At 50.9% G+C, this 26,407-nt stretch overlaps 1 protein-coding gene across 1 annotated transcript; it reads right to left on the bottom strand.

Annotated features, from left to right (window-relative positions):
• Positions 1-1,790: 1,790 nt before the first annotated feature.
• On the bottom strand, positions 1,791-25,338 carry spred3 (sprouty related EVH1 domain containing 3; the record flags this gene model as incomplete). Its single annotated transcript, XM_078208526.1, has 5 exons — positions 1,791-2,456; positions 6,924-7,085; positions 10,293-10,354; positions 22,832-23,000; positions 25,148-25,338. Coding segments are annotated over 5 exons (1,250 nt in total), but the record flags the coding sequence as incomplete, so codon positions are not given.
• Positions 25,339-26,407: the final 1,069 nt, after the last annotated feature.

The following is a 26,407-nucleotide window of genomic DNA, read 5'->3' as shown; positions in this document are numbered from 1 at the left end:
GTGTAAGTGTGTGTGAGTGTGATTGTGTGTGTGTGGTGAGTGGTGAGTGTGTGTGTCAGAGTGCGAGAGAGTGTGAGAGAGTGTGCGAGACAGTGTGTGTGAGTGTGTGCGTGTCTGTGAGTGTGCGTGTGAGAGTGCTTGTGAGAGTGCTTGTGAGAGAGTGTGTGAGAGAGTGTGTGAGAGAGTGTGTGAGAGAGTGTGTGAGAGAGTGTGTGAGAGGTGTGTGTGAGAGGGTGTGTGTGAGAGGGTGTGTGTGAGAGGGTGTGTGTGAGAGGGTGTGGTGAGAGGGTGAGAGAGAGGGTGAGAGAGAGGGAGAGGGTGAGAGAGAGGGTGAGAGAGAGGGTGAGAGAGAGGGTGAGAGAGAGGGTGAGAGAGAGGGTGAGAGAGAGGGTGAGAGAGAGGGTGAGAGAGAGGGTGAGAGAGAGGTGAGAGAGAGGGTGAGAGAGAGGGTGAGAGAGAGGGAGAGAGGGGGGAGAGAGAGAGGGTGAGAGAGAGGGTGAGAGAGAGGGTGAGAGAGAGGGTGAGAGAGGGTGAGAGAGGGTGAGAGAGGGTGAGAGAGGGTGAGAGAGTGTGAGTGTCTGTGTGTGTGTGTCTGTGTGTGTGTCTGTGTGTGTGTGTCTGTGTGTGTGTGTGTGTGTGTGTGTGTGTGTGTCTGTGTGTGAGTGTGCGTGTGTGAGTGTGCGTGTGAGAGTGTGCGTGTGAGAGTGTGCGTGTGAGAGTGTGCGTGTGAGAGTGTGCGTGTGAGAGTGTGCGTGTGAGAGTGTGCGTGTGAGAGTGTGCGTGTGAGAGTGTGCGTGTGAGAGTGTGCGTGTGAGAGTGTGCGTGTGAGAGTGTGCGTGTGAGAGTGTGCGTGTGAGAGTGTGCGTGTGAGAGTGTGCGTGTGAGAGTGTGCGTGTGAGAGTGTGCGTGTGAGAGTGTGCGTGTGAGAGTGTGCGTGTGAGAGTGTGCGTGTGAGAGGTGCGTGTTTGAGTGTGCGTGTTTGAGTGTGCGTGTTTGAGTGTGCGTGTTTGAGTGTGCGTGTTTGAGTGTGCGTGTTTGAGTGTGCGTGTTTGAGTGTGCGTGTTTGAGTGTGCTGTTGAGTTGTGTTTGAGTGTGCGTGTGTGTGTGTGCGTGTGTGTGAGAGTGTGTGTGAGAGAGTGTGTGTGAGAGTGTGTGTGAGAGTGTGTGAGAGAGAAGGTGAGAGAGAGGGTGAGAGAGAGGGTGAGAGAGAGGGTGAGAGAGAGGGTGAGAGAGAGGGTGAGAGAGAGGGTGAGAGAGAGGGTGAGAGAGAGGGTGAGAGAGAGGGTGAGAGTGTGTGTGAGAGAGGGTGAGAGTGTGTGTGAGAGAGGGTGAGAGAGGGTGAGAGAGTGTGAGAGAGAGGGTGAGAGAGGGTGAGAGAGTGTGTGTGAGTGTGTGAGAGAGTGTGTGTGTGTGTGTGAGAGTGTGAGGGATTAGTGGGTGAGGCGGGGGTGGGCCATGATGCGGGGTGTGATTGTGGAAGGGAATCCCTTAATAAAGTGTATAAGACAGACAGGCAGACTGACTGCTCAGTGGGTTCCCCGTTGCCCCCCCGTGTTGGGGGGAGGGTGTGGGGGGGCAGGGGTTAAAACCAGCACTTCCCCACTGAGATTGGTAACGGACCATCCCAGCTTGAACCGGGCCTCACTTGGCCAGACGCCAATCCGTGCTCACCGCGCTAACCGCCGCCATCCAGGACAGCCGCGTTGCAAAAAAAAGTGCTGACCCTTTTTTTTTTTGTTGTGTGGTTTGTGTGTAGCCCTGGCTGAGTCTCCCTCCGGCGGGACCCTGCCTCAGTGCACCGCCTTGTGTTTGCCCCCGCAGCAGCCCCACCGCTCCCCGCAGCGATGGCAGGCCCGCAGGGGCAGGTAGCAGCACATGCAGGGCGCCATGAGGGAGAGGGCCGCCAGCGCCAGCCAGCGGGCATAGAAATGGCGGCTGCCAGAGTCGCAGGAGCAAGGGTCGGAGTAGTCACCCTCGGAGTCCGACATGCAGTGGTACAGCATGGACTCAGCGCACCACATGCAGCTGACCTGGTAGACGCAGCTCTCGATGGGGTCGGGCGCGTCCTGGCAGCGTCCCCGGCCGTTCTCCTGGTCGCGGAAGACGTCCCGGCAGTACACACAGCGGGAGGGGGCCATGTCCTCCTCGGCCGCCCCCGCCGCCTCCTTGGCCTTCTTCAGCCGGGGCGAGGGCGGGCCGTGGATCCTGCAGGCGGGCGAGCCCTTGGCCTCCTTGAGCGGGCACTCGGTCCCCGGGCTGCCCCCGCCGCCCCCGGCCTCGCCCTTGGCAAAGTGCACGCACAGGTCGATCTTGTCGGCCTCGCGGTCTCGGCTCCGGACCACAGCCCTGCGGTAATCCTCGTAGCCCTTCACCACCCAGAGGTCCTTGCAGGGGTTGGCGCTCTCCGGATCCTCCCCCTCGCTGTAGTCCCCGTGTCGCAGCGGCCTGGTCTCCACCTGCGGGGCACAGAGGACAGTGACAGCATCTCAGGCCTCTGCCCTCACCCCCACCTATCCCCTCCCCCCCACAACCTCCCCAGGCCCCCCTCCCCTCACCTCCCCCTGCCTCCCCCACCCCACAACCCCCCACCCCCACAACCTCCCCAATCCCCCACAACCTCCCAAACCCCTCCTCCCCTCCTCCCCCTGCCTCCCCACCCCCACAACCTCCCAACCCCCACAACCTCCCCAATCCCCCCAAAACTCCCCAACCCCCCAACCTCCCCCCCCCAAAACCTCCACACCCCCTCACAACCTCCTCCCCACCCCCTCACAACCTCCCCACCCCCTCACAACCTCCTCCCCACCCCTCTCACAACCTCCCCACCCCCTCACAACCTCCCCACCCCCCTCACAACCTCCCCAACCCCCCCCTCACACCTCCCCACCCCACCTCACAACCTCCCCCACCCCCCCTCACAACCTCCCCACCCCCCCCTCGACCTCCTCCCAGCCCCCCCTCACAACCTCCCCAACCCCCATCACAACCTCCCCACCCCCCTCACAACCTCCCCACCCCCCCTCACAACCTCCCAACCCCCCATACAAACCCCCACCCCCCCCTCACAACCTCCCCACCCCCCTCACAACCTCCGAACCCCCCTCACAACCTCCCCAACCCCCCCTCACGACCTCCCCACCCCCTCCGACCTCCCCACCCCCCTCACACCTCCCCACCCCCCTCACAACCTCCCCACCCACACCTCACCCCACCCCCCTCACAACCTCCCCACCCCCCTCACAATCTCCCCACCCCCCTCGACCTCCTCCCCACCCCCCCTCACAACCTCCCCACCCCTCACAACTCCCCACCCCCCATCACAACCTCCCCACCCCCCATCACAACCTCCCCACCCCCCTCACAACCTCCCCTCCCCCTCACAACCTCCCCACCCCCCCCATACAACCTCCCCACCCCCCTTCGACCTCCCCACCCCCCCTCACAACCTCCCCACCCCGCCTCACAACCTCCCCACCCCCCTCACAACCTCCCAACTCCCCCATACAAACTCCCCAGCCCCCCTCACAACCTCCCCACCCCCCTCACAACCTCCCACCCCCCCTTGACCTCCCCACCCCCCTCTCACAACCTCCCCACCCCCCCTCACAAAATCCCCATCCCTCCCTCACAAACTCCCCACCCCCCTCACAACCTCCCCACCCCCCCTCACAACCTCCCCACCTCCCCCTCACAACCTCCACCCCCTCTCACAACCTCCCCACCCCCCCCTCACAACCTCCCCACCCCCCCCTCACAACCTCCCCACCCCCCCCTCACAACCTCCCCACCCCCCCCTCACAACCTCCCAACCCCCCCCTCACAACCTCCCAACCCCCCCCCCTCACAAACTCCCATCCCCCACAACTTCCCCATCCCTCCCCCACAACTCCCCACTCCCCCCTCCCGCCATTCCCAGGCCATGGGTGCGGGGGATGGGCCAGATGGCAGTAGGGTGAATGGTCGGGCTTCCATTTGGATAGCGCCATCAGTAACCTCAGGACGTCCCAAAGGCCCTGACCCAAACGCCCAAATCTAAGAAACCAGGGCTGCCAATTTGTGCCCAGCACGATCCCTCAAGCAACCAATCGAAAATGGCCGGCTTGTTGGGTGTTTTTTTGTTATACAAAAAAATGGGGTGGCGCAGTGGTTTGTGCTGCTGCCTCACAGCGTCAGGGACCCGGGTTCGATTCCAGCCTCAGGTCTGTGTGGAGTTTGCATGTTCTCCCGTGTCTGCGTGGGTTTCCTCCGGGTGCTCCGGTTTCCTCCCACAGTCTGAAACATGTGCGGGTTAGGGGGATTGGCCGTGCTAAATTGCCCTTTGGTGTCAGGGATTAGGGGGGGTGAATCCATGGGGTTACAGGGATAGGGCCTGGGTGGGATTGTGGGCATTGCAGACTCGATGGGCTGAATGGCCTCTTTCTGCCCTGTGGGATTCAGTAATTCTTAAGGATGCCATTCGGCCCATCGAGGTTTTCTTTGTGAAATCACATTGGCTCTTCTTTGGTTTGTGCCCTTGGAGCCCCGTCCCACGCCAATCGATGGGACTATCTCCCCTCCCCAGGCCAAATTCTCCCTCAATGTTAAGGGGATTAGCAGGTTAAAAACATGGGGAGGCGATGGCCTAGTGGTATTATCACTAGACTATTATCCAGAAACTCAGCTAATGTTCTGGGGACCCAGGTTCGAATCCCGCCACGACAGATGGCGGAATTTGAATTCAATAAAAATTATTTGGAATTAAGAATCTACTGATGACCATGAATCGATTGTCGGAAAAACCCATCTGGTTCACTGATGTCCTTTAGGGAAGGAAATCTGCCGTCCTTAGCTGGTCTGGCCTACATGTGACTCCAGGGCCACAGCAATGTGGTTGACACTCATTGGAGGGCAGCTTGGGGTGGCACAGAGGTTAGCACTGCTGCCTTACTGCGCCAGGGACCCAGATTCAATTCCTGGCTTGGGTCACTGTCGGTGCGGAGTCTGCACATTCTCCCCGTGTCTGCGTGGGTTTCCTCCGGTTTCCTCCCACAGTCCGAAAGACGTGCTGGTTAGGTGTATTGGCCATGCTAAATTCTCCCTCAGTGTACCCGAACAGGCGCCGGAGTGTGGCGACTAGGGGATTTTCACAGTAACCTCATTGCAGTGTTAATGTGAGCCTTACTTGTGACACTAATAAATAAAACTTTAAAGTAGTTGGGTGGCCCAACCAGTGATGCTCAGGTAAAGGTGGACCAGCCAATCACATCACCCTTTCAGAGAAATACCCTGGGCCTTGGGCTAAAACTTTATTTATTGGTGTCACAAGTAGGCTGACATTAACACTGCAATGAAGTTACTGTGAAAATCCCCTAGTCCTGTTCGGGTATACTGAGGGAGAATTTAGCACGGCCAATGCACCCTAACCAGCACGTCTTTCAGACTGTGGGAGGAAACCGGAGCACCCGGAGGAAACCCACGCAGACACAGGGGGAATGTACAGATTCCACACAGACAGTGACCCAAGCCGGGGATCGAACCCAGGTCCCTGGCGCTGTGAGGCAGCAGTGCTAACCACTGTGCCACCCGCCCCGTTCTGTAAGCTGTAACAACTCTACGAGGAATGTATCTGTAACGCAGTGAAGCATTATGATCTAGAACGTGTTACCTGATGGCGGCAAGGTAACCTAATCGTAACTTTCCGAAGGGAACTGGACAAACATTTGAAGGTTTATTTTTACGTTGCGGAGTAGGACAGGGGCGGTCACTGTCAGCTGACAGATTCTTCACAGGTAAGGGAGAAAATGCTGGAAAAACTCAGCAGGACAGCAGCGCCTGCGGAGAGAGGAACAGAGTTAACGGGTGGGATCTTCCTGTGTGTGTCGCGCAGAGGCGGAGCGTGGGATTTTCCAGTCCCGCCGCTGTCAATGGGGTTTCCTGCTGTGCGCACCTTCTGCTGCCGGGGAAAACGCAACGGGAAGTGTGGGGGGTGTTGGGGGGGGGGGGGGGGGGGGGGGTCGCAGTTGGCGGGAGTGGAAATCCCATTGGCAGGGAAGGCTGAAAAATCCCACCCTGAGGTGGAGTTTGGATGGGAACCGGAGAGAGATGGAAATGTCAGAGTTTTTAAAGCCAGTGAGGGTGGGGTGGGGGTGGGGGGGGGGAGGGGGGGTGGCAAGAAGAACAAAAGGGAGGATCTACGATCGGGGGGGGGGGGAGGGAAACGGAGAGATGATCACAGGAGATTTCAGGATGCAACAGGCTGAGAGAGTGGCAATGAGTAAGGAAAGGAAGGCTGTGTTCAAATCAGGCCCCAAAACCTCCTGAATGCAACACGGGCGTGGTGTCGTGGCCCTTTACGGGGGCCTGAAAGGGTCATGTGACCAGCTGGTCCAATCGGGAGCCGAGTTGGGGACTCCCTCAGACTGGCCTGGGCTTGTTCCAGCAGTCGGGAGATTTGGGCCGGTGGAGTTAAGACTGGTTTTTTTTTCCCCTGCCTCTGTAACGTGTCCGGTTATTCCGTCAATAGTCCCAGACGACCAGAGCTCTCCCCAGACACTGCTGACCTTCCGCCGGCATCTCGCGTCTCCTCTCTCAGATATCTGGCACCTGCAGAGTTTTGTTTTTGCGCATTCGAAGGAGGTAGCACGGCCACAGTGGGGCCAAGTGGCCTCCTCCTGTGCTGAATGCTTCTATTCCCATGCGTAGACCCCGCACACCTAGGCCTCAGGATGCCCTCGTTCAACACAGACATGGCGGGCAGAAAAGCCAGGCTACCCTCCAGAGCCCGGTGCGTTAGTCCCTGAAAGACCCCACCCGATTCATTAGGCCCTTAGCCAACATTCACCCCCACGTTCCAGGGCCTGGAATATACAGGCCCCATCCCTCCGTCCATGCACCAAGGTGGGGTGCGCGTTGTCACGCGCACGCAGACAGAGTTTCCCGGCTACCTGGTTGGGTTGTGAATCGGCCGGTGCCAGTCCACCTTGGAATTCGTCAGAAACCGAAGGCCTGATGTAGCAACTGGACGACGATTCGCTGGTTACTATGGTGATGTGTTTTGGTAGCATCTCCTTCCTGCTATTGGACGATGACTCACTGTCTGTGTGCATCTGGAAGCAGAGTTCAAAAGGGGCGGAGGTGAGTGTGCGGAACGCAGCGGAGAAAATCAGGCAGAATTGTTCAAGGAATAAACCTTAGATTACCCCCCTCCCCCAGTGTCCCCCCTCCCCCAGTGTCCCCCTCCATCTCCCTCTCCTCCAGTGTCCCTCTCTCCATCCCCCTGCCCCAGTGTCCCCCCTCCATCTCCCCTCCCCCAGTCTGCCCTCTCTCCATCTCCCCTCCCCAGTGTCCCCCCTCCATCTCCCTCTCCTCCAGTGTCCCTCTCTCCATCTCCCCTCCCCCAGTGTCCCCCCTCCATCTCCCTCTCCTCCAGTGTCCCTCTCTCCATCCCCTCCCCCAGTCTGTCCCTCTCTCCATCTCCCCTCCCCCAGTGTCCCCCCCTCCATCTCCCTTCCCCCAGTGTCCCTCTCTCCATCTCCCCTCCCCCAGTGTCCCCCCTCCATCTCCCTCTCCTCCAGTGTCCCTCTCTCCATCTCCCTCCCCCCAGTGTCCCCCCTCCATCTCCCTCTCCTCCAGTGTCCCTCTCTCCAGCTCCCCTCCCCCAGTGTCCCCCCCTCCATCTCCCCGCCCCAGCGTCCCTCTCCATCTCCCCTCCCCCAGCGTCCCTCTCCATCTCCCTTCCCCCAGTGTCCCTCCTCCATCTCCCTCTCCTCCAGTGTCCCTCTCTCCATCTCCCCTCCCCCAGTGTCCCCCCTTCATCTCCCCTCCCCCAGTGTCCCTCTCTCCATCCCCCTCCCCCAGTCTGTCCCTCTCTCCATCTCCCCCCCCAGCGTCCCGCTCCATCTCCCCTCCCCCAGTGTCCCCCCTCCATCTCCCTCTCCTCCAGTGTCCCTCTCTCCATCCCCCTCCCCCAGTCTGTCCCTCTCTCCATCTCCCCTCCCCCAGTGTCCCCCCCTCCATCTCCCCTCCCCCAGTGTCCCCCCCTCCATCTCCCCTCCCCCAGTGTCCCTCTCTCCATGTCCCCTCCCCCAGTCTGCCCTCTCTCCATCTCCCCTCCCCCAGCATCCCTCTCCATCTCCCCTCCCCCAGCATCCCCCTCCATTTCCCCTCCTACAGTGTCCCCCCCCTCCATCTGCCTTCCCCCAGTGTGTCCCCCTCCATCACCTCTCCCCCAGAGTCCCTCTCTCCATCTCCCCTCCCCCAGCGTCCCTCTCCATCTCCCCTCCCCCAAAGTCCCTCTCCATCTCCCCTCCCCCAAAGTCCCTCTCCATCTCCCCTCCCCCAGCGTCCCTCTCCATCTCCCCTCCCCCAGCGTCCCTCTCCATCTCCCTTCCCCCAGTGTCCCCTCTCCATCTCCCTTCCCCCAGTGTCCCCTCTCCATCTCCCCTCCCCCAGTGTCCCTCTCTCCATGTCCCCTCCCCCAGTCTGTCCCTCTCGCCATCTCCCCTCCCCCAGCGTCCCTCTCCATCTCCCCTCCCCCAGCATCCCTCTCCATCTCCCCTCCCCCAGTGTCCCCCTCCATTTCCCCTCCTACAGTGTCCCCCCTCCATCTGCCTTCCCCCAGTGTGTCCCCCTCCATCACCTCTCCTCCAGAGTCCCTCTCTCCATCTCCCCTCCCCGAGTGTCCCTCCATCTCCCCTTCCCCAGTTTTGCTCCCTGGGAAATTGCCTCTTAGTGTCCCAAGATGTGCATGTTGGGGGGGGATTGGCTGTGCTAAATTGTCCCTTAGTGTCCCAAGTTGTGCAGGTTAGGTGGATTGGCCATGCTAAATTGCCCCTTAGTGTCCAAAGATGTGTAGGTTAGGTGGATTGGCCATGCCAAATGTATGGGATTTCGGAGATAGGGTGGGGTAGACAGCCTGGGTAAAATATTCTGTCAGAGAGTTGGTGCAGACTCAATGGGCCGAATGGCCTCCTTTTGTACTGTAGGGATTCTATGGCCTTTGAGCTGTTTGAAGCATTGGTACCTGGGGCTCTTTGACAATGGGAGCCCTTGCCCCAAAGTCCAACCCTGCACTCATCCAATGCCCATACAGCAGGAGACCAGGACTGAAGTATCCCGTCCTTCACTCATGGACACTTGAGGACACATGTGTCCTTGTTGACATGTGATGGAAGCTCTCTTCCTTCCTTGTGCCTGTTGTCTGGCCTCCCCCTCACTGCTCCTCCATTGAGAACCACTCAAATCATCAACTGTGTGGGCCCAGGTGCCCCTGTCTACATCAACAGGTACGAAGTGGAAATGGTCGAGAGCTTCATGTTTTTAGGTGTCCAGATCATCAACAACCTGTCCTGGTCCCCCCATGCTGACACTATAGTTACGAAAGCCAACCAACTTTCCCAGAAGACTAAGGAAATTTAGCATGTCAGCTACGACTCTCACCACCTTTTACAGACGCACCATAGAAAGCATTCTTTCTGATTGTATCACAGCTTGGTATGGCTCCTGTTCTGCCCAAGACCACAAGGAACTACAAAAGATTGTGAATGTAGCCCAGTCCATCACGCAAACCAGCCTCCCATCCTTTGACTCTGTCTACACTTCCCACTGCCTCGGAAAAGTAGCCAGCATAATCAAGGACCCCACGCACCCCGGACATTCTCTCTTCCACCTTCTTCCATCGGGAAAAAAGATACAAAGGTCTGAGGTCATGTACCAACCGACTCAAGAACAGCTTCTTCCCTGCTGCTGTCAGACTTTTGAATGGACCTACCTTATATTAAGTTGATCTTTCTCTACACCCTAGCCATGACTGTAACACTACATTCTGCACTCTCTCCTTTCCTTCTCCCTATGCACTCTATGAACTGTATGCTTTGTCTGTATAGCGTGCAAGAAACAATACTTTTCCTGTATCCCAATAACATGTGACAATAATCAATCAAGTAGATGGTAAATAGTTGGGGCCCGAGGCCTGAACCCTGGGACATCACACCAGTACAATCTTGCCAATGAGAAAAAGACCCAATTATCCCAACTCTCTGCTTTCTGCTGGTGAGCCAATCCTCTGTCCGAGCTAATATATTACTCTAGTCCTGTGTGTTTATGGTATCTGCTTAAATACCCTCAGCGATGGTTTAGCATCAGTTCTAGGAATCGTTCTTTAATGGTGGTTCAAGAAGGCGACTCACCCCCACCTGAGCAGGGCAATCAGGGACGGGCAATGGGATGCCAGCGAAACCCACCCTGAACGAATACAGAATGGGAGAAATTGGAGGCAGCAATGAGAATCTGTGTCGCTCGGTGGCCTTACTTACTTCAGTGATGTCTTCAGCTGCCGCAGCATCAACCTGACTCGAGGAAGAAGAGCTCAGAGAACCTGGAGAAACGTAAAAGAGACGACGGAGTAAGCTGGAGGGTCCATCAATCCAGAGGCATTAGAATTCTACCCTGCAGCCAAGGTAACAGATACCCAGTATGAGTTATCGACTGGAATCTAATCGAGGGGTTAGGGGTGGTTTATATATAGAATAACAGATACCCGGGAGTGAGTTACAGACTGGAATCTAATCGAGGGGTTCGGGGTGGTTTATATTTAGAATAACAGATACCCGGGAGTGAGTTACAGACTGGAATCTAATCGAGGGGTTCGGGGTGATTTATATATAGAATAACAGATACCCGGGAGTGAGTTACAGACTGGAATCTAATCGAGGGGTTCGGGGTGGTTTATAGATAGAATAACAGATACCCGGGAGTGAGTTACAGACTGGAATCTAATCGAGGGGCTCGGGGTGGTTTATATATAGAATAACAGATACCCGGGAATGAGTTACAGACTGGAATCTAATCGAGGGGACCGGGGTGGGTTATGTATAGAATAACAGATACCCGGAAGTGAGTTACAGACTGGAATCTAATCGAGGGATTCGGGTGGTTTATATATAGAATAACAGATACCCGGGAGTGAGTTACAGACTGGAATCTAATCGAGGGATTCGGGTGGTTTATATATAGAATAACAGATACCCGGGAGTGAGGTACAGACTGGAATCTAATCGAGGGATTCGGGTGGTTTATATATAGAATAACAGATACCCGGGAGTGAGTTACAGACTGGAATCTAATCGAGGGGTTCGGGGTGGTTCATATTTAGAATAACAGATATCCAGGAGTTAGTTACAGACTGGAATCTAATCGAGGGGTTCGGGGTGGTTTATATATAGAATAACAGATACCCGGGAGTGAGTTACAGACTGGATTCTAATCGAGGAGTTCGGGGTGGTTTATATACAGAATAACAGATACCCGGGAGAGAGTTACAGACTGGAATCTAATCGAAGAGTTCGGGGTGGTTTATATATAGAATAACAGATACTCGGGAGTGAGTTACAGACTGGAATCTAATCGAGGGGTTCGGGGTGGTTTATATATAGAATAACAGATACCCGGGAGTGAGTTACAGACTGGAATCTAATCGAGGGGCTCGGGGTGGTTTATATATAGAATAACAGATACCCGGGAATGAGTTACAGACTGGAATCTAATCGAGGGGACCGGGGTGGGTTATGTATAGAATAACAGATACCCGGAAGTGAGTTACAGACTGGAATCTAATCGAGGGATTCGGGTGGTTTATATATAGAATAACAGATACCCGGGAGTGAGTTACAGACTGGAATCTAATCGAGGGATTCGGGTGGTTTATATATAGAATAACAGATACCCGGGAGTGAGGTACAGACTGGAATCTAATCGAGGGATTCGGGTGGTTTATATATAGAATAACAGATACCCGGGAGTGAGTTACAGACTGGAATCTAATCGAGGGGTTCGGGGTGGTTCATATTTAGAATAACAGATATCCAGGAGTTAGTTACAGACTGGAATGTAATCGAGGGGTTCGGGATGGTTTATATATAGAATAACAGATACCGGGGAGTGAGTTACAGACTGGATTCTAATCGAGGAGTTCGGGGTGGTTTATATACAGAATAACAGATACCCGGGAGAGAGTTACAGACTGGAATCTAATCGAAGAGTTCGGGGTGGTTTATATATAGAATAACAGATACTCGGGAGTGAGTTACAGACTGGAATCTAATCGAGGGGTTCGGGGTGGTTTATATATAGAATAACAGATACCCGGGAGTGAGTTACAGTCAGGAATCTAATCGAGGGGTTCGGGGTGGTTTATATACAGAATAACAGATACCCGGGAGAGAGTTACAGACTGGAATCTAATCGAGGGGTTCGGGGTGGTTCATATTTAGAATAACAGATACCCGGGAGTGAGTTACAGACTGGAATCTAATCGAGGGTTCGGGTTGGTTTATATATAGAATAACAGATACCCGGGAGTGAGTTACAGACTGGAATCTATTCGAGGGGTTCGGGGTGGTTTATATATAGAATAACAGATACCCGGGAGTGAGTTACAGACTGGATTCTAATCGAGGAGTTCGGGGTGGTTTATATACAGAATAACAGATACTCGGGAGAGAGTTACAGAGTGGAATCTAATCGAGGGGTTCGGGGTGGTTCATATTTAGAATAACAGATACCCGGGAGTGAGTGACAGACTGGATTCTAATCGAGGAGTTCGGGGTGGTTTATATATAGAATAACAGATACCCGGGAGAGAGTTACAGACTGGAATCTAATCGAAGAGTTCGGGGTGGTTTATATATAGAATAACAGATACCCGGGAGTGAGTTACAGACTGGAATCTAATCGAGGGGTTCGGGGTGGTTTATATATAGAATAACAGATACCCGGGAGTGAGTTACAGTCAGGAATCTAATCGAGGGGTTCGGGGTGGTTTATATACAGAATAACAGATACCCGGGAGAGAGTTACAGACTGGAATCTAATCGAGGGGTTCGGGGTGGTTTATATACAGAATAACAGATACCCGGGAGTGAGTTACAGACTGGAATCTAATCGAGGAGTTCGGGGTGGTTTATATATAGAATAACAGATACCCGGGAGTGAGTTACAGACTGGAATCTAATCGAGGGGTTCGGGGTGGTTTATATATAGAATAACAGATACCTGGGAGTGCATTACAGACGGGAATCTAATCGAGGGGTTCGGGGTGGTTTATACATAGAATAACAGATACCCGGGAGTGAGTTACAGACTGGAATCTAATCGAGGAGTTCGGGGTGGTTTATATATAGAATAACAGATATCCAGGAGTTAGTTACAGACTGGAATCTAATCGAGGGGTTCGGGTGGGGTTTATATATAGAATAACAGATATCCGGGAGTTAGTTACAGACTGGAATCTAATTGTGGAGTTCGGGGTGGTTTATATTTAGAATAACAGATACCCGGGAGTGAGTTACAGACTGGAATCTAATTGAGGGGTTCGGGATGGTTTATATATAGAATAACAGATACCCGGGAGTGAGTTACAGACTGGAATCAAATCGAGGTGTTCGGGGTGGTTTATATATAGAATAACAGATACCCGGGAGTGAGTTACAGTCTGGAATCTAATCGAGGGGTTCGGGGTGGTTTATATACAGAATAACAGATACCCGGGAGAGAGTTACAGACTGGAATCTAATCGAGGAGTTCGGGGTGGTTTATATATAGAATAACAGATACCCGGGAGTGAGTTACAGACTGGAATCTAGTTGAGGGGTTCGGGGTGGTTTATATATAGAATAACAGATACCTGGGAGTGCATTACAGACTGGAATCTAATCGAGGGGTTCGGGATGGTTTATATATAGAATAACAGATACCCGGGAGTGAGTTACAGACTGGAATCTAATTGAGGGGTTCGGGATGGTTTATATATAGAATAACAGATATCCGGGAGTTAGTTACAGACTGGAATCGAATTGAGGGGTTCGGGATGGTTTATATCTCGAATAACAGATACCCGGGAGTGAGTTACAGACTGGAATCTAATTGAGGGGTTCGGGGTGGTTTATATATAGAATAACAGATATCCGGGAGTTAGTTCCAGACTGGAATCTAATCGAGGGGTTCTGGATGGTTTATATATAGAATAACAGATACCCGCGAGTGAGTTACAGACTGGAATCTAATCGAGGGGTTCGGGTTGGTTTATATATAGAATAACAGATACCCGGGAGTGAGTTACAGACTGGAATCTAATCGAGGGGTTCGGGGTGGTTTATATATTGAATAACAGATACCCGGGAGTGAGTTACAGACTGGAATCTAATCGAGGGGTTCGGGGTGGTTTATATATAGAATAACAGATACCTGGGAGTGCATTACAGACGGGAATCTAATCGAGGGGTTCGGGGTGGTTTATACATAGAATAACAGATACCCGGGAGTGAGTTACAGACTGGAATCTAATCGAGGAGTTCGGGGTGGTTTATATATAGAATAACAGATATCCAGGAGTTAGTTACAGACTGGAATCTAATCGAGGGGTTCGGGTGGGGTTTATATATAGAATAACAGATATCCGGGAGTTAGTTACAGACTGGAATCTAATTGTGGAGTTCGGGGTGGTTTATATTTAGAATAACAGATACCCGGGAGTGAGTTACAGACTGGAATCTAATTGAGGGGTTCGGGATGGTTTATATATAGAATAACAGATACCCGGGAGTGAGTTACAGACTGGAATCAAATCGAGGTGTTCGGGGTGGTTTATATATAGAATAACAGATACCCGGGAGTGAGTTACAGTCTGGAATCTAATCGAGGGGTTCGGGGTGGTTTATATACAGAATAACAGATACCCGGGAGAGAGTTACAGACTGGAATCTAATCGAGGAGTTCGGGGTGGTTTATATATAGAATAACAGATACCCGGGAGTGAGTTACAGACTGGAATCTAGTTGAGGGGTTCGGGGTGGTTTATATATAGAATAACAGATACCTGGGAGTGCATTACAGACTGGAATCTAATCGAGGGGTTCGGGATGGTTTATATATAGAATAACAGATACCCGGGAGTGAGTTACAGACTGGAATCTAATTGAGGGGTTCGGGATGGTTTATATATAGAATAACAGATATCCGGGAGTTAGTTACAGACTGGAATCGAATTGAGGGGTTCGGGATGGTTTATATCTCGAATAACAGATACCCGGGAGTGAGTTACAGACTGGAATCTAATTGAGGGGTTCGGGGGGGTTTATATATAGAATAACAGATATCCGGGAGTTAGTTCCAGACTGGAATCTAATCGAGGGGTTCTGGATGGTTTATATATAGAATAACAGATACCCGCGAGTGAGTTACAGACTGGAATCTAATCGAGGGGTTCGGGTTGGTTTATATATAGAATAACAGATACCCGGGAGTGAGTTACAGACTGGAATCTAATCGAGGGGTTCGGGTTGGTTTGTATATAGAATAACAGATACCCGGGAGTGAGTTACAGACTGGAATCTAATCGAGGGGTTCGGGGTGGTTTATAGATAGAATAACAGATACCCGGGAGTGAGTTACAGACTGGAATCTAATCGAGGGGCTCGGGGTGGTTTATATATAGAATAACAGATACCCGGGAATGAGTTACAGACTGGAATCTAATCGAGGGGACCGGGGTGGGTTATGTATAGAATAACAGATACCCGGAAGTGAGTTACAGACTGGAATCTAATCGAGGGATTCGGGTGGTTTATATATAGAATAACAGATACCCGGGAGTGAGGTACAGACTGGAATCTAATCGAGGGATTCGGGTGGTTTATATATAGAATAACAGATACCCGGGAGTGAGGTACAGACTGTAATGTAATCGAGGGATTCGGGTGGTTTATATATAGAATAACAGATACCCGGGAGTGAGTTACAGACTGGAATCTAATCGAGGGGTTCGGGGTGGTTCATATTTAGAATAACAGATATCCAGGAGTTAGTTACAGACTGGAATCTAATCGAGGGGTTCGGGGTGGTTTATATATAGAATAACAGATACCCGGGAGTGAGTTACAGACTGGATTCTAATCGAGCAGTTCGGGGTGGTTTATATACAGAATAACAGATACCCGGGAGAGAGTTACAGACTGGAATCTAATCGAAGAGTTCGGGGTGGTTTATATATAGAATAACAGATACTCGGGAGTGAGTTACAGACTGGAATCTAATCGAGGGGTTCGGGGTGGTTTATATATAGAATAACAGATACCCGGGAGTGAGTTACAGACTGGAATCTAATCGAGGGGCTCGGGGTGGTTTATATATAGAATAACAGATACCCGGGAATGAGTTACAGACTGGAATCTAATCGAGGGGACCGGGGTGGGTTATGTATAGAATAACAGATACCCGGAAGTGAGTTACAGACTGGAATCTAATCGAGGGATTCGGGTGGTTTATATATAGAATAACAGATACCCGGGAGTGAGTTACAGACTGGAATCTAATCGAGGGATTCGGGTGGTTTATATATAGAATAACAGATACCCGGGAGTGAGGTACAGACTGGAATCTAATCGAGGGATTCGGGTGGTTTATATATAGAATAACAGATACCCGGGAGTGAGTTACAGACTGGATTCTAATCGAGGGGTTCGGGGTGGTTCATATTTAGAATAACAGATATCCAGGAGTTAGTTACAGACTGGAATCTAATCGAGGGGTTCGGGGTGGTTTATATATAGAATAACAGATACCCGGGAGTGAGTTACAGACTGGAATCTAATCGAGGGGTTCGGTGTGGTTTATATATAGAATAACAGATACTCGGGAGTGAGTTACAGACTGGAATCTAATCGAGGGGTTCGGGGTGGTTTATATATAGAATAACAGATACCCGGGAGTGAGTTACAGTCAGGAATCTAATCGAGGGGTTCGGGGTGGTTTATATACAGAATAACAGATACCCGGGAGAGAGTTACAGACTGGAATCTAATCGAGGGGTTCGGGGTGGTTCATATTTAGAATAACAGATATCCAGGAGTTAGTTACAGACTGGAATCTAATCGAGGGGTTCGGGTTGGTTTATATATAGAATAACAGATACCCGGGAGTGAGTTACAGACTGGAATCTAATCGAGGGTTCGGGTTGGTTTATATATAGAATAACAGATACCCGGGAGTGAGTTACAGACTGGAATCTAATCGAGGGGTTCGGGGTGGTTTATATATAGAATAACAGATACCCGGGAGTGAGTTACAGACTGGAATCTAATTGAGGGGTTCGGGATGGTTTATATATAGAATAACAGATATCCGGGAGTTAGTTACAGACTGGAATCGAATTGAGGGGTTCGGGAAGGTTTATATATAGAATAACAGATACCCGGGAGTGAGTTACAGACTGGAATCTAATTGAGGGGTTCGGGGTGGTTTATATATAGAATAACAGATACCTGGGAGTGCATTACAGACTAGAATCTAATCGAGGGGTTCGGGATGGTTTATATATAGAATAACAGATACCCGGGAGTGAGTTACAGACTGGAATCTAATTGAGGGGTTCGGGATGGTTTATATATAGAATAACAGATATCCGGGAGTTAGTTACAGACTGGAATCGAATTGAGGGGTTCGGGAAGGTTTATATATAGAATAACAGATACCCGGGAGTGAGTTACAGACTGGAATCTAATTGAGGGGTTCGGGGTGGTTTATATATAGAATAACAGATATCCGGGAGTTAGTTACAGACTGGAATCTCATCGAGGGGCTCGGGGTGGTTTATATATAGAATAACAGATACCCGGGAATGAGTTACAGACTGGAATCTAATCGAGGGGACCGGGGTGGGTTATGTATAGAATAACAGATACCCGGAAGTGAGTTACAGACTGGAATCTAATCGAGGGATTCGGGTGGTTTATATATAGAATAACAGATACCCGGGAGTGAGGTACAGACTGGAATCTAATCGAGGGATTCGGGTGGTTTATATATAGAATAACAGATACCCGGGAGTGAGTTACAGACTGGATTCTAATCGAGGGGTTCGGGGTGGTTCATATTTAGAATAACAGATATCCAGGAGTTAGTTACAGACTGGAATCTAATCGAGGGGTTCGGGGTGGTTTATATATAGAATAACAGATACCCGGGAGTGAGTTACAGACTGGAATCTAATCGAGGGGTTCGGTGTGGTTTATATATAGAATAACAGATACTCGGGAGTGAGTTACAGACTGGAATCTAATCGAGGGGTTCGGGGTGGTTTATATATAGAATAACAGATACCCGGGAGTGAGTTACAGTCAGGAATCTAATCGAGGGGTTCGGGGTGGTTTATATACAGAATAACAGATACCCGGGAGAGAGTTACAGACTGGAATCTAATCGAGGGGTTCGGGGTGGTTCATATTTAGAATAACAGATATCCAGGAGTTAGTTACAGACTGGAATCTAATCGAGGGGTTCGGGTTGGTTTATATATAGAATAACAGATACCCGGGAGTGAGTTACAGACTGGAATCTAATCGAGGGTTCGGGTTGGTTTATATATAGAATAACAGATACCCGGGAGTGAGTTACAGACTGGAATCTAATCGAGGGGTTCGGGGTGGTTTATATATAGAATAACAGATACCCGGGAGTGAGTTACAGACTGGAATCTAATTGAGGGGTTCGGGATGGTTTATATATAGAATAACAGATATCCGGGAGTTAGTTACAGACTGGAATCGAATTGAGGGGTTCGGGAAGGTTTATATATAGAATAACAGATACCCGGGAGTGAGTTACAGACTGGAATCTAATTGAGGGGTTCGGGGTGGTTTATATATAGAATAACAGATATCCGGGAGTTAGTTACAGACTGGAATCTAATCGAGGGGTTCGGGATGGTTTATATATAGAATAACAGATACCCGCGAGTGAGTTACAGACTGGAATCTAATCGAGGGGTTCGGGTTGGTTTATATATAGAATAACAGATACCCGGGAGTGAGTTACAGACTGGAATCTAATCGAGGGGTTCGGGTTGGTTTATATATAGAATAACAGATACCCGGGAGTGAGTTACAGACTGGAATCTAATCGAGGGTTCGGGTTGGTTTATATGTAGAATAACAGATACCCGGGAGTGAGTTACAGACTGGAATCTAATCGAGGGATTCGGGGTGGTTTATATAAAGAATAACAGATACCCGGGAATGAGCTACAGTCTGGAATCTAATCGAGAGGTTTGGGGTGGGTTATATCGAGAATAACAGATACCCGGGAGTGAGTTACAGACTGGAATCTAATCGAGGGGTTCAGGGTGGTTTATATATAGAATAACAGATACCCGGGAGTGAGTTACAGACTGGAATGTAATCGAGGGGTTTGGGGTGGTTTATATATAGAATAACAGATATCCGGGAGTTAGTTACAGACTGGAATCTAATCGAGGGGTTCGGGGTGGTTTATATATAGAATAACAGATACCCGGGAGTGAGTTACAGACTGGAATCTAATCGAGGGGTTCGGGCTGGTTTATATATAGAATAACAGATACCCGGGAGTGAGTTACAGACTGGAATCTAATCGAGGGGTTCAGGGTGGTTTATATATAGAATAACAGATACCCGGGAGTGAGTTACAGACTGGAATCTAATCGAGGGGTTCAGCGTGGTTGCCCCGTTTCCTGCTTTAGGCCAGTGGTAACACTTCAACATCCTGGCAGTGGATCACTTTGGGATGTCCTGAAGTAATGAACGCCCCAAAGGAAATGACAGGACCAGCAGTCAAGGAGCCTAGGCTAGTGCTCTGGGTTCAAGTCCCACCACGGCAGCTGGTGGAATTTAAATTCAATGAATAAAAATCTGCAATAGAAAGCTAGTCTCAGTATTGGTGACCATGAAGCCATTGTCGATTTTTGTAAAAACCCATAAAAATTAGGAGCATGGGTAGGCCATTCAGCCCCTCAAGCCTGCTCCACCATTCAATCATGGCTAATCTCATCTTGGACTCAACAAGCTGTCTCAGTCCCCCCCATGCCGACACTACAGTTAAGAAAGCATACCAGCGCCTTTACTTTCTCACGAACCTAAGGAAATTTGGCATGTCCGCTGCGACTCTCACCAAACTTTACAGATGCACCATAGAAAGCATTCTTTCTGGTTGTATCACAGCTCGGTATGGCTCCTGCTCTGCCCAAGACCACAAGGAACTACAAAGGGTTGTGAATGTAGCCCAATCCATCACACAAACCAGCCTCCCATCCATTAACTCCATCTACACTTCCCGCTGCCTCGGGAAAAGTAGCCAGCATAGTCAAGGACCCCACGCTCCCCAAACATTCTCTCTTCCACCTTCTTCCGTCGGAGGCGGTCCCGTCGGTGGCAATTTTCAGCCATTGGTAAAGGGGGAAGGGGTGCGGAGGCGGGCGCGGATCATGCTACTCACCTCACGCCCGACTTTACCAAGTTTTCACGCCTGAAAATGGGTGCAATTTGATGGTAAATTCAGGCCCTTAGTGTCCAAAGATGTGTAGGTTAGGTGGATTGGCCATGCTAAATTGCCCCTTAGTGTCCAAAGATGTGTAGGTTAGGTGGATTGGCCATGCTAAATTGCCCCTTCGTGTCCAGATATGTGCAGGTTAGGGGTGATTAGCGGGATAAATGGGTGGGATAGGGTGAGGTAGGCCTGGGATAGATGCTCTGTTGATGAGTCAGTGCAGACTCGATGGGCTGAATGGCCGCCTTCTGCACTGTGGGAATTCTATGATGAAATTCTGCCCGAGTGCACCACAAGGTGCGGGAAGAGAAACAGACGATTCTGCACTGGTCCTGAGACTGCAATTCTAGCACATTGACCCTGGAAAGTAGATTGGGGCTCCAGGAACCTACCACTGGCCCCTTAGTTTGAGAATCCTATTAGACTTGATCTTAATCTTCAATTCGGAGCTCAACATGTCAACAGTGGCTCCTTAGACTGGGATCCAACATTGGACCTGGGTTCGATTCCTGGCTTGGGTCACTGGAATCTGCATGTTCTCCCCGTGTCTGCATGGGTTTCCTCCAGGTGCTCCAATTTTCTCCCACAGTCTGAAACACGTGCTGGTTAGGTGCACTGGCTGTGCTAAATTCTCCCTCAGTGTCCCCGAACAGACGCCGGAGTGTGGCAACTAGGGGATTTTCACAGTGACTTCATTGCAGTGTTAACGTAAGCCTACTTGTGACACAAGTAATGAATGAATGAATAAACTGTCTTAAGACCTCAGCACTGTGGCGCTTTGCTCATTGATTGGATTTCCTACTCTCTGGCACAGAGCACGTACACTAAAGAGTCAAACACCCAAGGACTGGGCCATTTGGTTGGAGATTCCCACATCTGAGCCCTCTCTGCGCAGGTCAGGTTCCAGAAGGGAACCATCGATGGGAGTTTATGATCTTGCCCGAGTGAGGCCATAAAATCTGGCCCTAAGAGTCAAACGCGTTAGGATTAGGAGTAAAACATCTGGAACTAAGACCCTTAGTTTTGAAGTACAACACAAAATGGACCCTGGAATTGGGGAGCCCAACTCTAGAGTACTCGGCCCAGAGGTTAGGAGCCCAATACCTTAGCAATGGACCCTCTGACACTGGTGCCCCGAATTGGAAGTCCAATGCCCTGGTCATGAGCCTTAGTTTGGGAATGGGGCACTGGACCTTGGACAGGGATAACTCCGTGGATTGGGAGTTTGCGGAAGTTGTGTTTGGGAACGGGGCTCAATGGACCTTGGATTGGTTCCAATACTCGAGCACTCAATCCATTGGATTGAAGCAGGCCATTCAGCCCCTCGAGGCTGCTCTGCCATTCAACATGATCATGGCAGATCCTCCATCTCAACACCTTACTCCTGCCCTCTCCCCATCCCCCTTGACTCCTTTAGAGTCTAGATATCTGCTTGCTTCTTAAACATATGATTATATTACATTAAGTTGATCTTTCTCTGCACCCTAGCTATGACTGTAACGCTACATTCTGAATGCCAGGGTAAATATCATACAGATTGATAGGCTAACAGTCCAACTATAGAGTCAGCCTCACTCACGTCCATCAAGAGATGTTCACACAGGAACATACAAGACCAGGGAAGGAGTAGGCCATTCAGCCCTTTGAGCCTGCCCCACCACTTATTATGACTATGGTTGATGCGCCACCTCAAACATAAGACCTTTAGAACATAAGATATAGGAGCCATTCAGCCCATCGAGTCTGCTCCGCCATTCAATCATGGCTGATAAATTTCTCAACCCCATTCTCCCGCATTTTCCCCATAACCTTTGACCCCCTTACCAATCAAGAACCTATCAATCTCTGTCTTAAATACACTCAATGACCCGGCCCCCTCTGTGGCAATGAATTCCACAGATTCACCACCCTCTGGCTGAAGAAATTCCTCCTCATCTCAGTTCTAAAGGCTCGTCCCTTTACTCCGACGCTGTGCCTTCGGATCCCAGTCTCTCCGACTAATGGAGACATCTTCCCCACGTCCACTCTATCCAGGCCTTTCAGTATTCTGTAAGTTTCAATGAGATTCCCCCCTCATTCTTCTATGGGGTAGCGGGGGGGATACAGAGTCCTCAAACACTCCTCATATGTCAAGTTTTTAATTCCCGGGATCGTTCTCATGTGCCTCCTCTGGACCCTCTCCAAGGCCAGCACATCCTTCCTTCGATACGGGGCCCAGAATTGCTCACAATACTCCAAATGGGGTCTGACCAGAGCCTTATAAAGCCTCAGCAGTACATCCCTGCTCTTGTATTCTAGCCCTCTCGACATGAATGCTAACATTGCATTTGCCTTCCTAACTATCAACTCAACCCGCAAGTTAACCTGAAGAGAATCCTGAACTAGGACTCCCAAGTCCCTTTGAACCTCTGATTTCTCTCCCCATTTTGAATGCCCGCATTCTCCCCATGCCTCTGTCGTGGATGCTTAAGATTCAGAAGAAGTGATGGTCCACTCCTACCTCGAGCCAGCTCCTCAATGACCTTCTTGATGCTTTGTTCAAAGGTGACAGCATCAGCGGGGCTCTGGAAGGTCAGGCCAAACTTATCATCGTCTACTTTCCAGTGATGGAAGATGGGATTCACCTTGTTGTAAATGAGGTCTTTCTTGAGGTCACACTCCAGGATCACCTGTGGACAGTGAAGAGAGAGAGGGTTGAAGACATTGTCAATTCAGTTCTTTTAGCTTTCATTACTACAGAGGCCTGAAGTCGGGAGATCTTTCTGACTTCACATCAACCTTCTTCCCATTAAAGACTCAGCACAATGTCGGAAGATATTTAACAGCCACGCCTTGGCCTCACAGTGCCAGGGACCCGGGTTCGATTCCAGCCTTGGGTGACTGTCAGTATGGAGTTTGCACGTTCTCCCTGTGTGGGTTTCCTCCGGGTGCTCCGGTTTCCTCCCATGGTCCAAAGATGTGCAGGTTAGGTGGATTGGCCATGTTAAATTGCCCCTTAGCATCCCAAGATATGTAGGCTTGGTTGATTGGCCATGCTAAATTGCCCCTCAGTGTCCAAAGATGCGTGGGTTGGGTGGAATGGCCATGCTAAATTGTCTCTTAGTGTCCCAAGAGGTGTAGGTTAGGTGGATTGGCCATGGTAAATTGCCCCTTAGTGTCCAAAGATGTGCAGGTTAGGTGGATTGGCCATGCTAAATTGCCCCTTAGTGTCCAAAGATGTGCAGGTTAGGTGGATTGGCCATGCTAAATTGCCCCTTAGTGTCCAAAGATGTGCAGGTTAGGTGGATTGGCCATGCTAAATTGCCCCTTAGTGTCCAAAGATGTGCAGGTTAGGTGGATTGGCCATGGTAAATTGCCCCTTAGTGTCCAAAGATGTGCAGGTTAGGTGGATTGGCCATGCTAAATTGCCCCTTAGTGTCCAAAGATGTGCAGGTTAGGTGGATTGGCCATGCTAAATTGCCCCTTAGTGTCCAAAGATGTGCAGGTTAGGTGGATTGGCCGTGCTAAATTGCCCCTTAGTGTCCAAAGATGTGTAGGTTAGGTGGATTGGCCATGCTAAATTGCCCCTTAGTGTCAGGGGGATTAACAGGGTAAATATGTGCGGTTACAGGGATGGGGCCTGGGTGGGATTGTTGGCAGTTTAGGCTCAATGGGCTGAATGGCCTTTTTCTGCTCTGTAGGGTTTTGATGATTCTTCCAAGAACAATCATTCTGCTGTGAGCTAATTCTCAAACACTTTCTCCTCCTCAATCTCTCGCGCGGCAGGGGAAAAGACCAGACGCAGAGGGTGGAGGAGGAGGAGGCCATTCAGCCCCTCGGGTCTCCTTCAATTAGATCACGGTTGATCCATACCTTAAACCATTTCCCCTGAGCCCAGCACTGAATGCTACCAATCGTGCTCTCGACACAGAGGGTCAGTCGGCCATGATCGGGTTGAGGGAGGGACGACCGGATTTCAGTTGGGCTGCTTGCCTTATTCTCCAGGGCCGTGTTCCTGACAGCGGCCATTTCTGAGGCATTGGCAACAGTTGGAGTGGCTTGTGGTGGTCCCAATGTGCCACAATCCAGGCCCGGAGACCCGAAGGCCAACGGCAGAGTTCAGAGTTCATACGGTGCTCAGTAATGACATAACCGTCCCGAAAACGCTCTCCAATCATTGACCTGCGGGTTGGAACAGTCACGGATTCTTTGCCACGTCTTTAAGTTGGCATCTGTCTTGCCGGGCACATCACGGTGCTCTTTCATCTGGAGATCGTGGGCACCCCAAAGACTTGCCCACAAAATCCAATGGTGCTTTGTGTGACCCGGAGGAGGAGTGCTGCACTGTCAAGCCCGCTGCACAAAGTGTTAAAGGTGCCTGCCTTCTGATTTGGATGGAGAAGCCTCAAGACTCTTTGGAAGAAGGGCGGGGCGGGGCGGGGCGGGGCGGGGTGGGGGGGGGGGTAGGAATCGTTTTCGCAAGTCCTGGCCAACATTCATCCCTTAACCAACATTACCGTAACTGCCAATCCGGTCATGATACTGTTGTGGGAGCTTGCGGCAAGTCCCACATTAAAACAGTGGCCCAACACCTTGGCTCTGAGGTAGCCTGTGGTTGGGTAAAGTTACTCCCATCTTTATTCTTTACGATGGGTTACATTTTCCAGTTACCTTCAGTTATTCAGAATCCAACCAGAACGTCCCCCCTGGCACGGATGTTCCCATCTCCGTTCGAGTAATACGGAGACCACCCCCCCCCCCTGCCATTTTTCCCCCAGAACAAAAGGGTCGCCGTAGCCCATCATGTGACCACGGACCCGTCACGTGACCCACTTACCGCTTGGTCCCGGAGCCGTTCCCCACGGATCAGGAAGCCGGTGGGGTCACTGTCGTCGGAGCGGCCCCCCCTGCAGATCATGACGTGACTGAGGCCAGCTCCCCCCAGCGGCACCCAGCCCCCACTGAGGTCATCACGGGTCATCACCACAGCACGGACTCGCACCACATAGCTGTCGGAGAAACACACACCTCCCCATGAGGCAGGGCGAGGGTGGGGAGAGGGAGAGGGGAGAGAGGGGGAGGAGAGAGAGAGAGAGAGGAGGAGAGCGAGAGGAGAGAGGAGAGAGGAGGAGGAGGAGAGAGAGAGGGAGAGAGGGAGAGAGGGAGAGAGGGAGAGACGGAGAGAGGGAGAGACGGAGAGACGGAGAGACGGAGAGACGGAGAGAGGGAGAGAGGGAGAGAGGGAGAGAGGGAGAGAGGGAGAGACGGAGAGACGGAGAGAGAGGGAGAGAGGGAGAGAGGGAGAGAGGGAGAGAGGGAGGAGAGAGGAGAGAGGGAGAGAGGAGAGAGGGAGAGAGGGAGGGAGAGGGAGAGGGAGGGAGAGAGGGAGAGAGGGAGAGAGGGAGAGAGGGAGAGAGGAGAGAGAGAGAGAGAGAGAGAGAGAGAGAGAAGAGAGATAGAGAAAGAGAGATAGAGAAAGAGAGATAGAGAAAGAGAGATAGAGAAAGAGAGATAGAGAAAGAGAGATAGAGAAAGAGAGATAGAGAAAGAGAGATAGAGAAAGAGAGATAGAGAAAGAGAGATAGAGAAAGAGAGATAGAGAAAGAGAGATAGAGAAAGAGAGATAGAGAAAGAGAGATAGAGAAAGAGAGATAGAGAAAGAGAGATAGAGAAAGAGAGATAGAGAAGAGAGATAGAGAAAGAGAGATAGAGAAAGAGAGATAGAGAAAGAGAGATAGAGAAAGAGAGATAGAGAAAGAGAGATAGAGAAAGAGAGATAGAGAAAGAGAGATAGAGAAAGAGAGATAGAGAAAGAGAGAGAGATAGAGAAAGAGAGAGAGATAGAGAAAGAGAGAGAGAGAGAGAGAAAGAGAAAGAGAGAGAGGAGAGAAAGAGAGAGAGATAGAGAAAGAGAGATAGAGAAAGAGAGAGAGATAGAGAAAGAGAGATAGATAAAGAGAGATAGAGAAAGAGAGATAGAGAAAGAGAGAGAGATAGAGAAAGAGAGAGAGATAGAGAAAGAGAGAGAGAGATAGAGAAAGAGAGAGAGAGAGAAAGAGAGAGAGATAGAGAAAGAGGGAGAGATAGGATAGAGAGA

This window comes from Mustelus asterias, unplaced genomic scaffold (assembly GCF_964213995.1).
Source record: "Mustelus asterias unplaced genomic scaffold, sMusAst1.hap1.1 HAP1_SCAFFOLD_3878, whole genome shotgun sequence".
NCBI classification, from domain to species: domain Eukaryota; kingdom Metazoa; phylum Chordata; class Chondrichthyes; order Carcharhiniformes; family Triakidae; genus Mustelus; species Mustelus asterias.
Note: the sequence above shows the minus strand (reverse complement) of the source record. Positions and strands in the feature narration are given on the sequence as shown.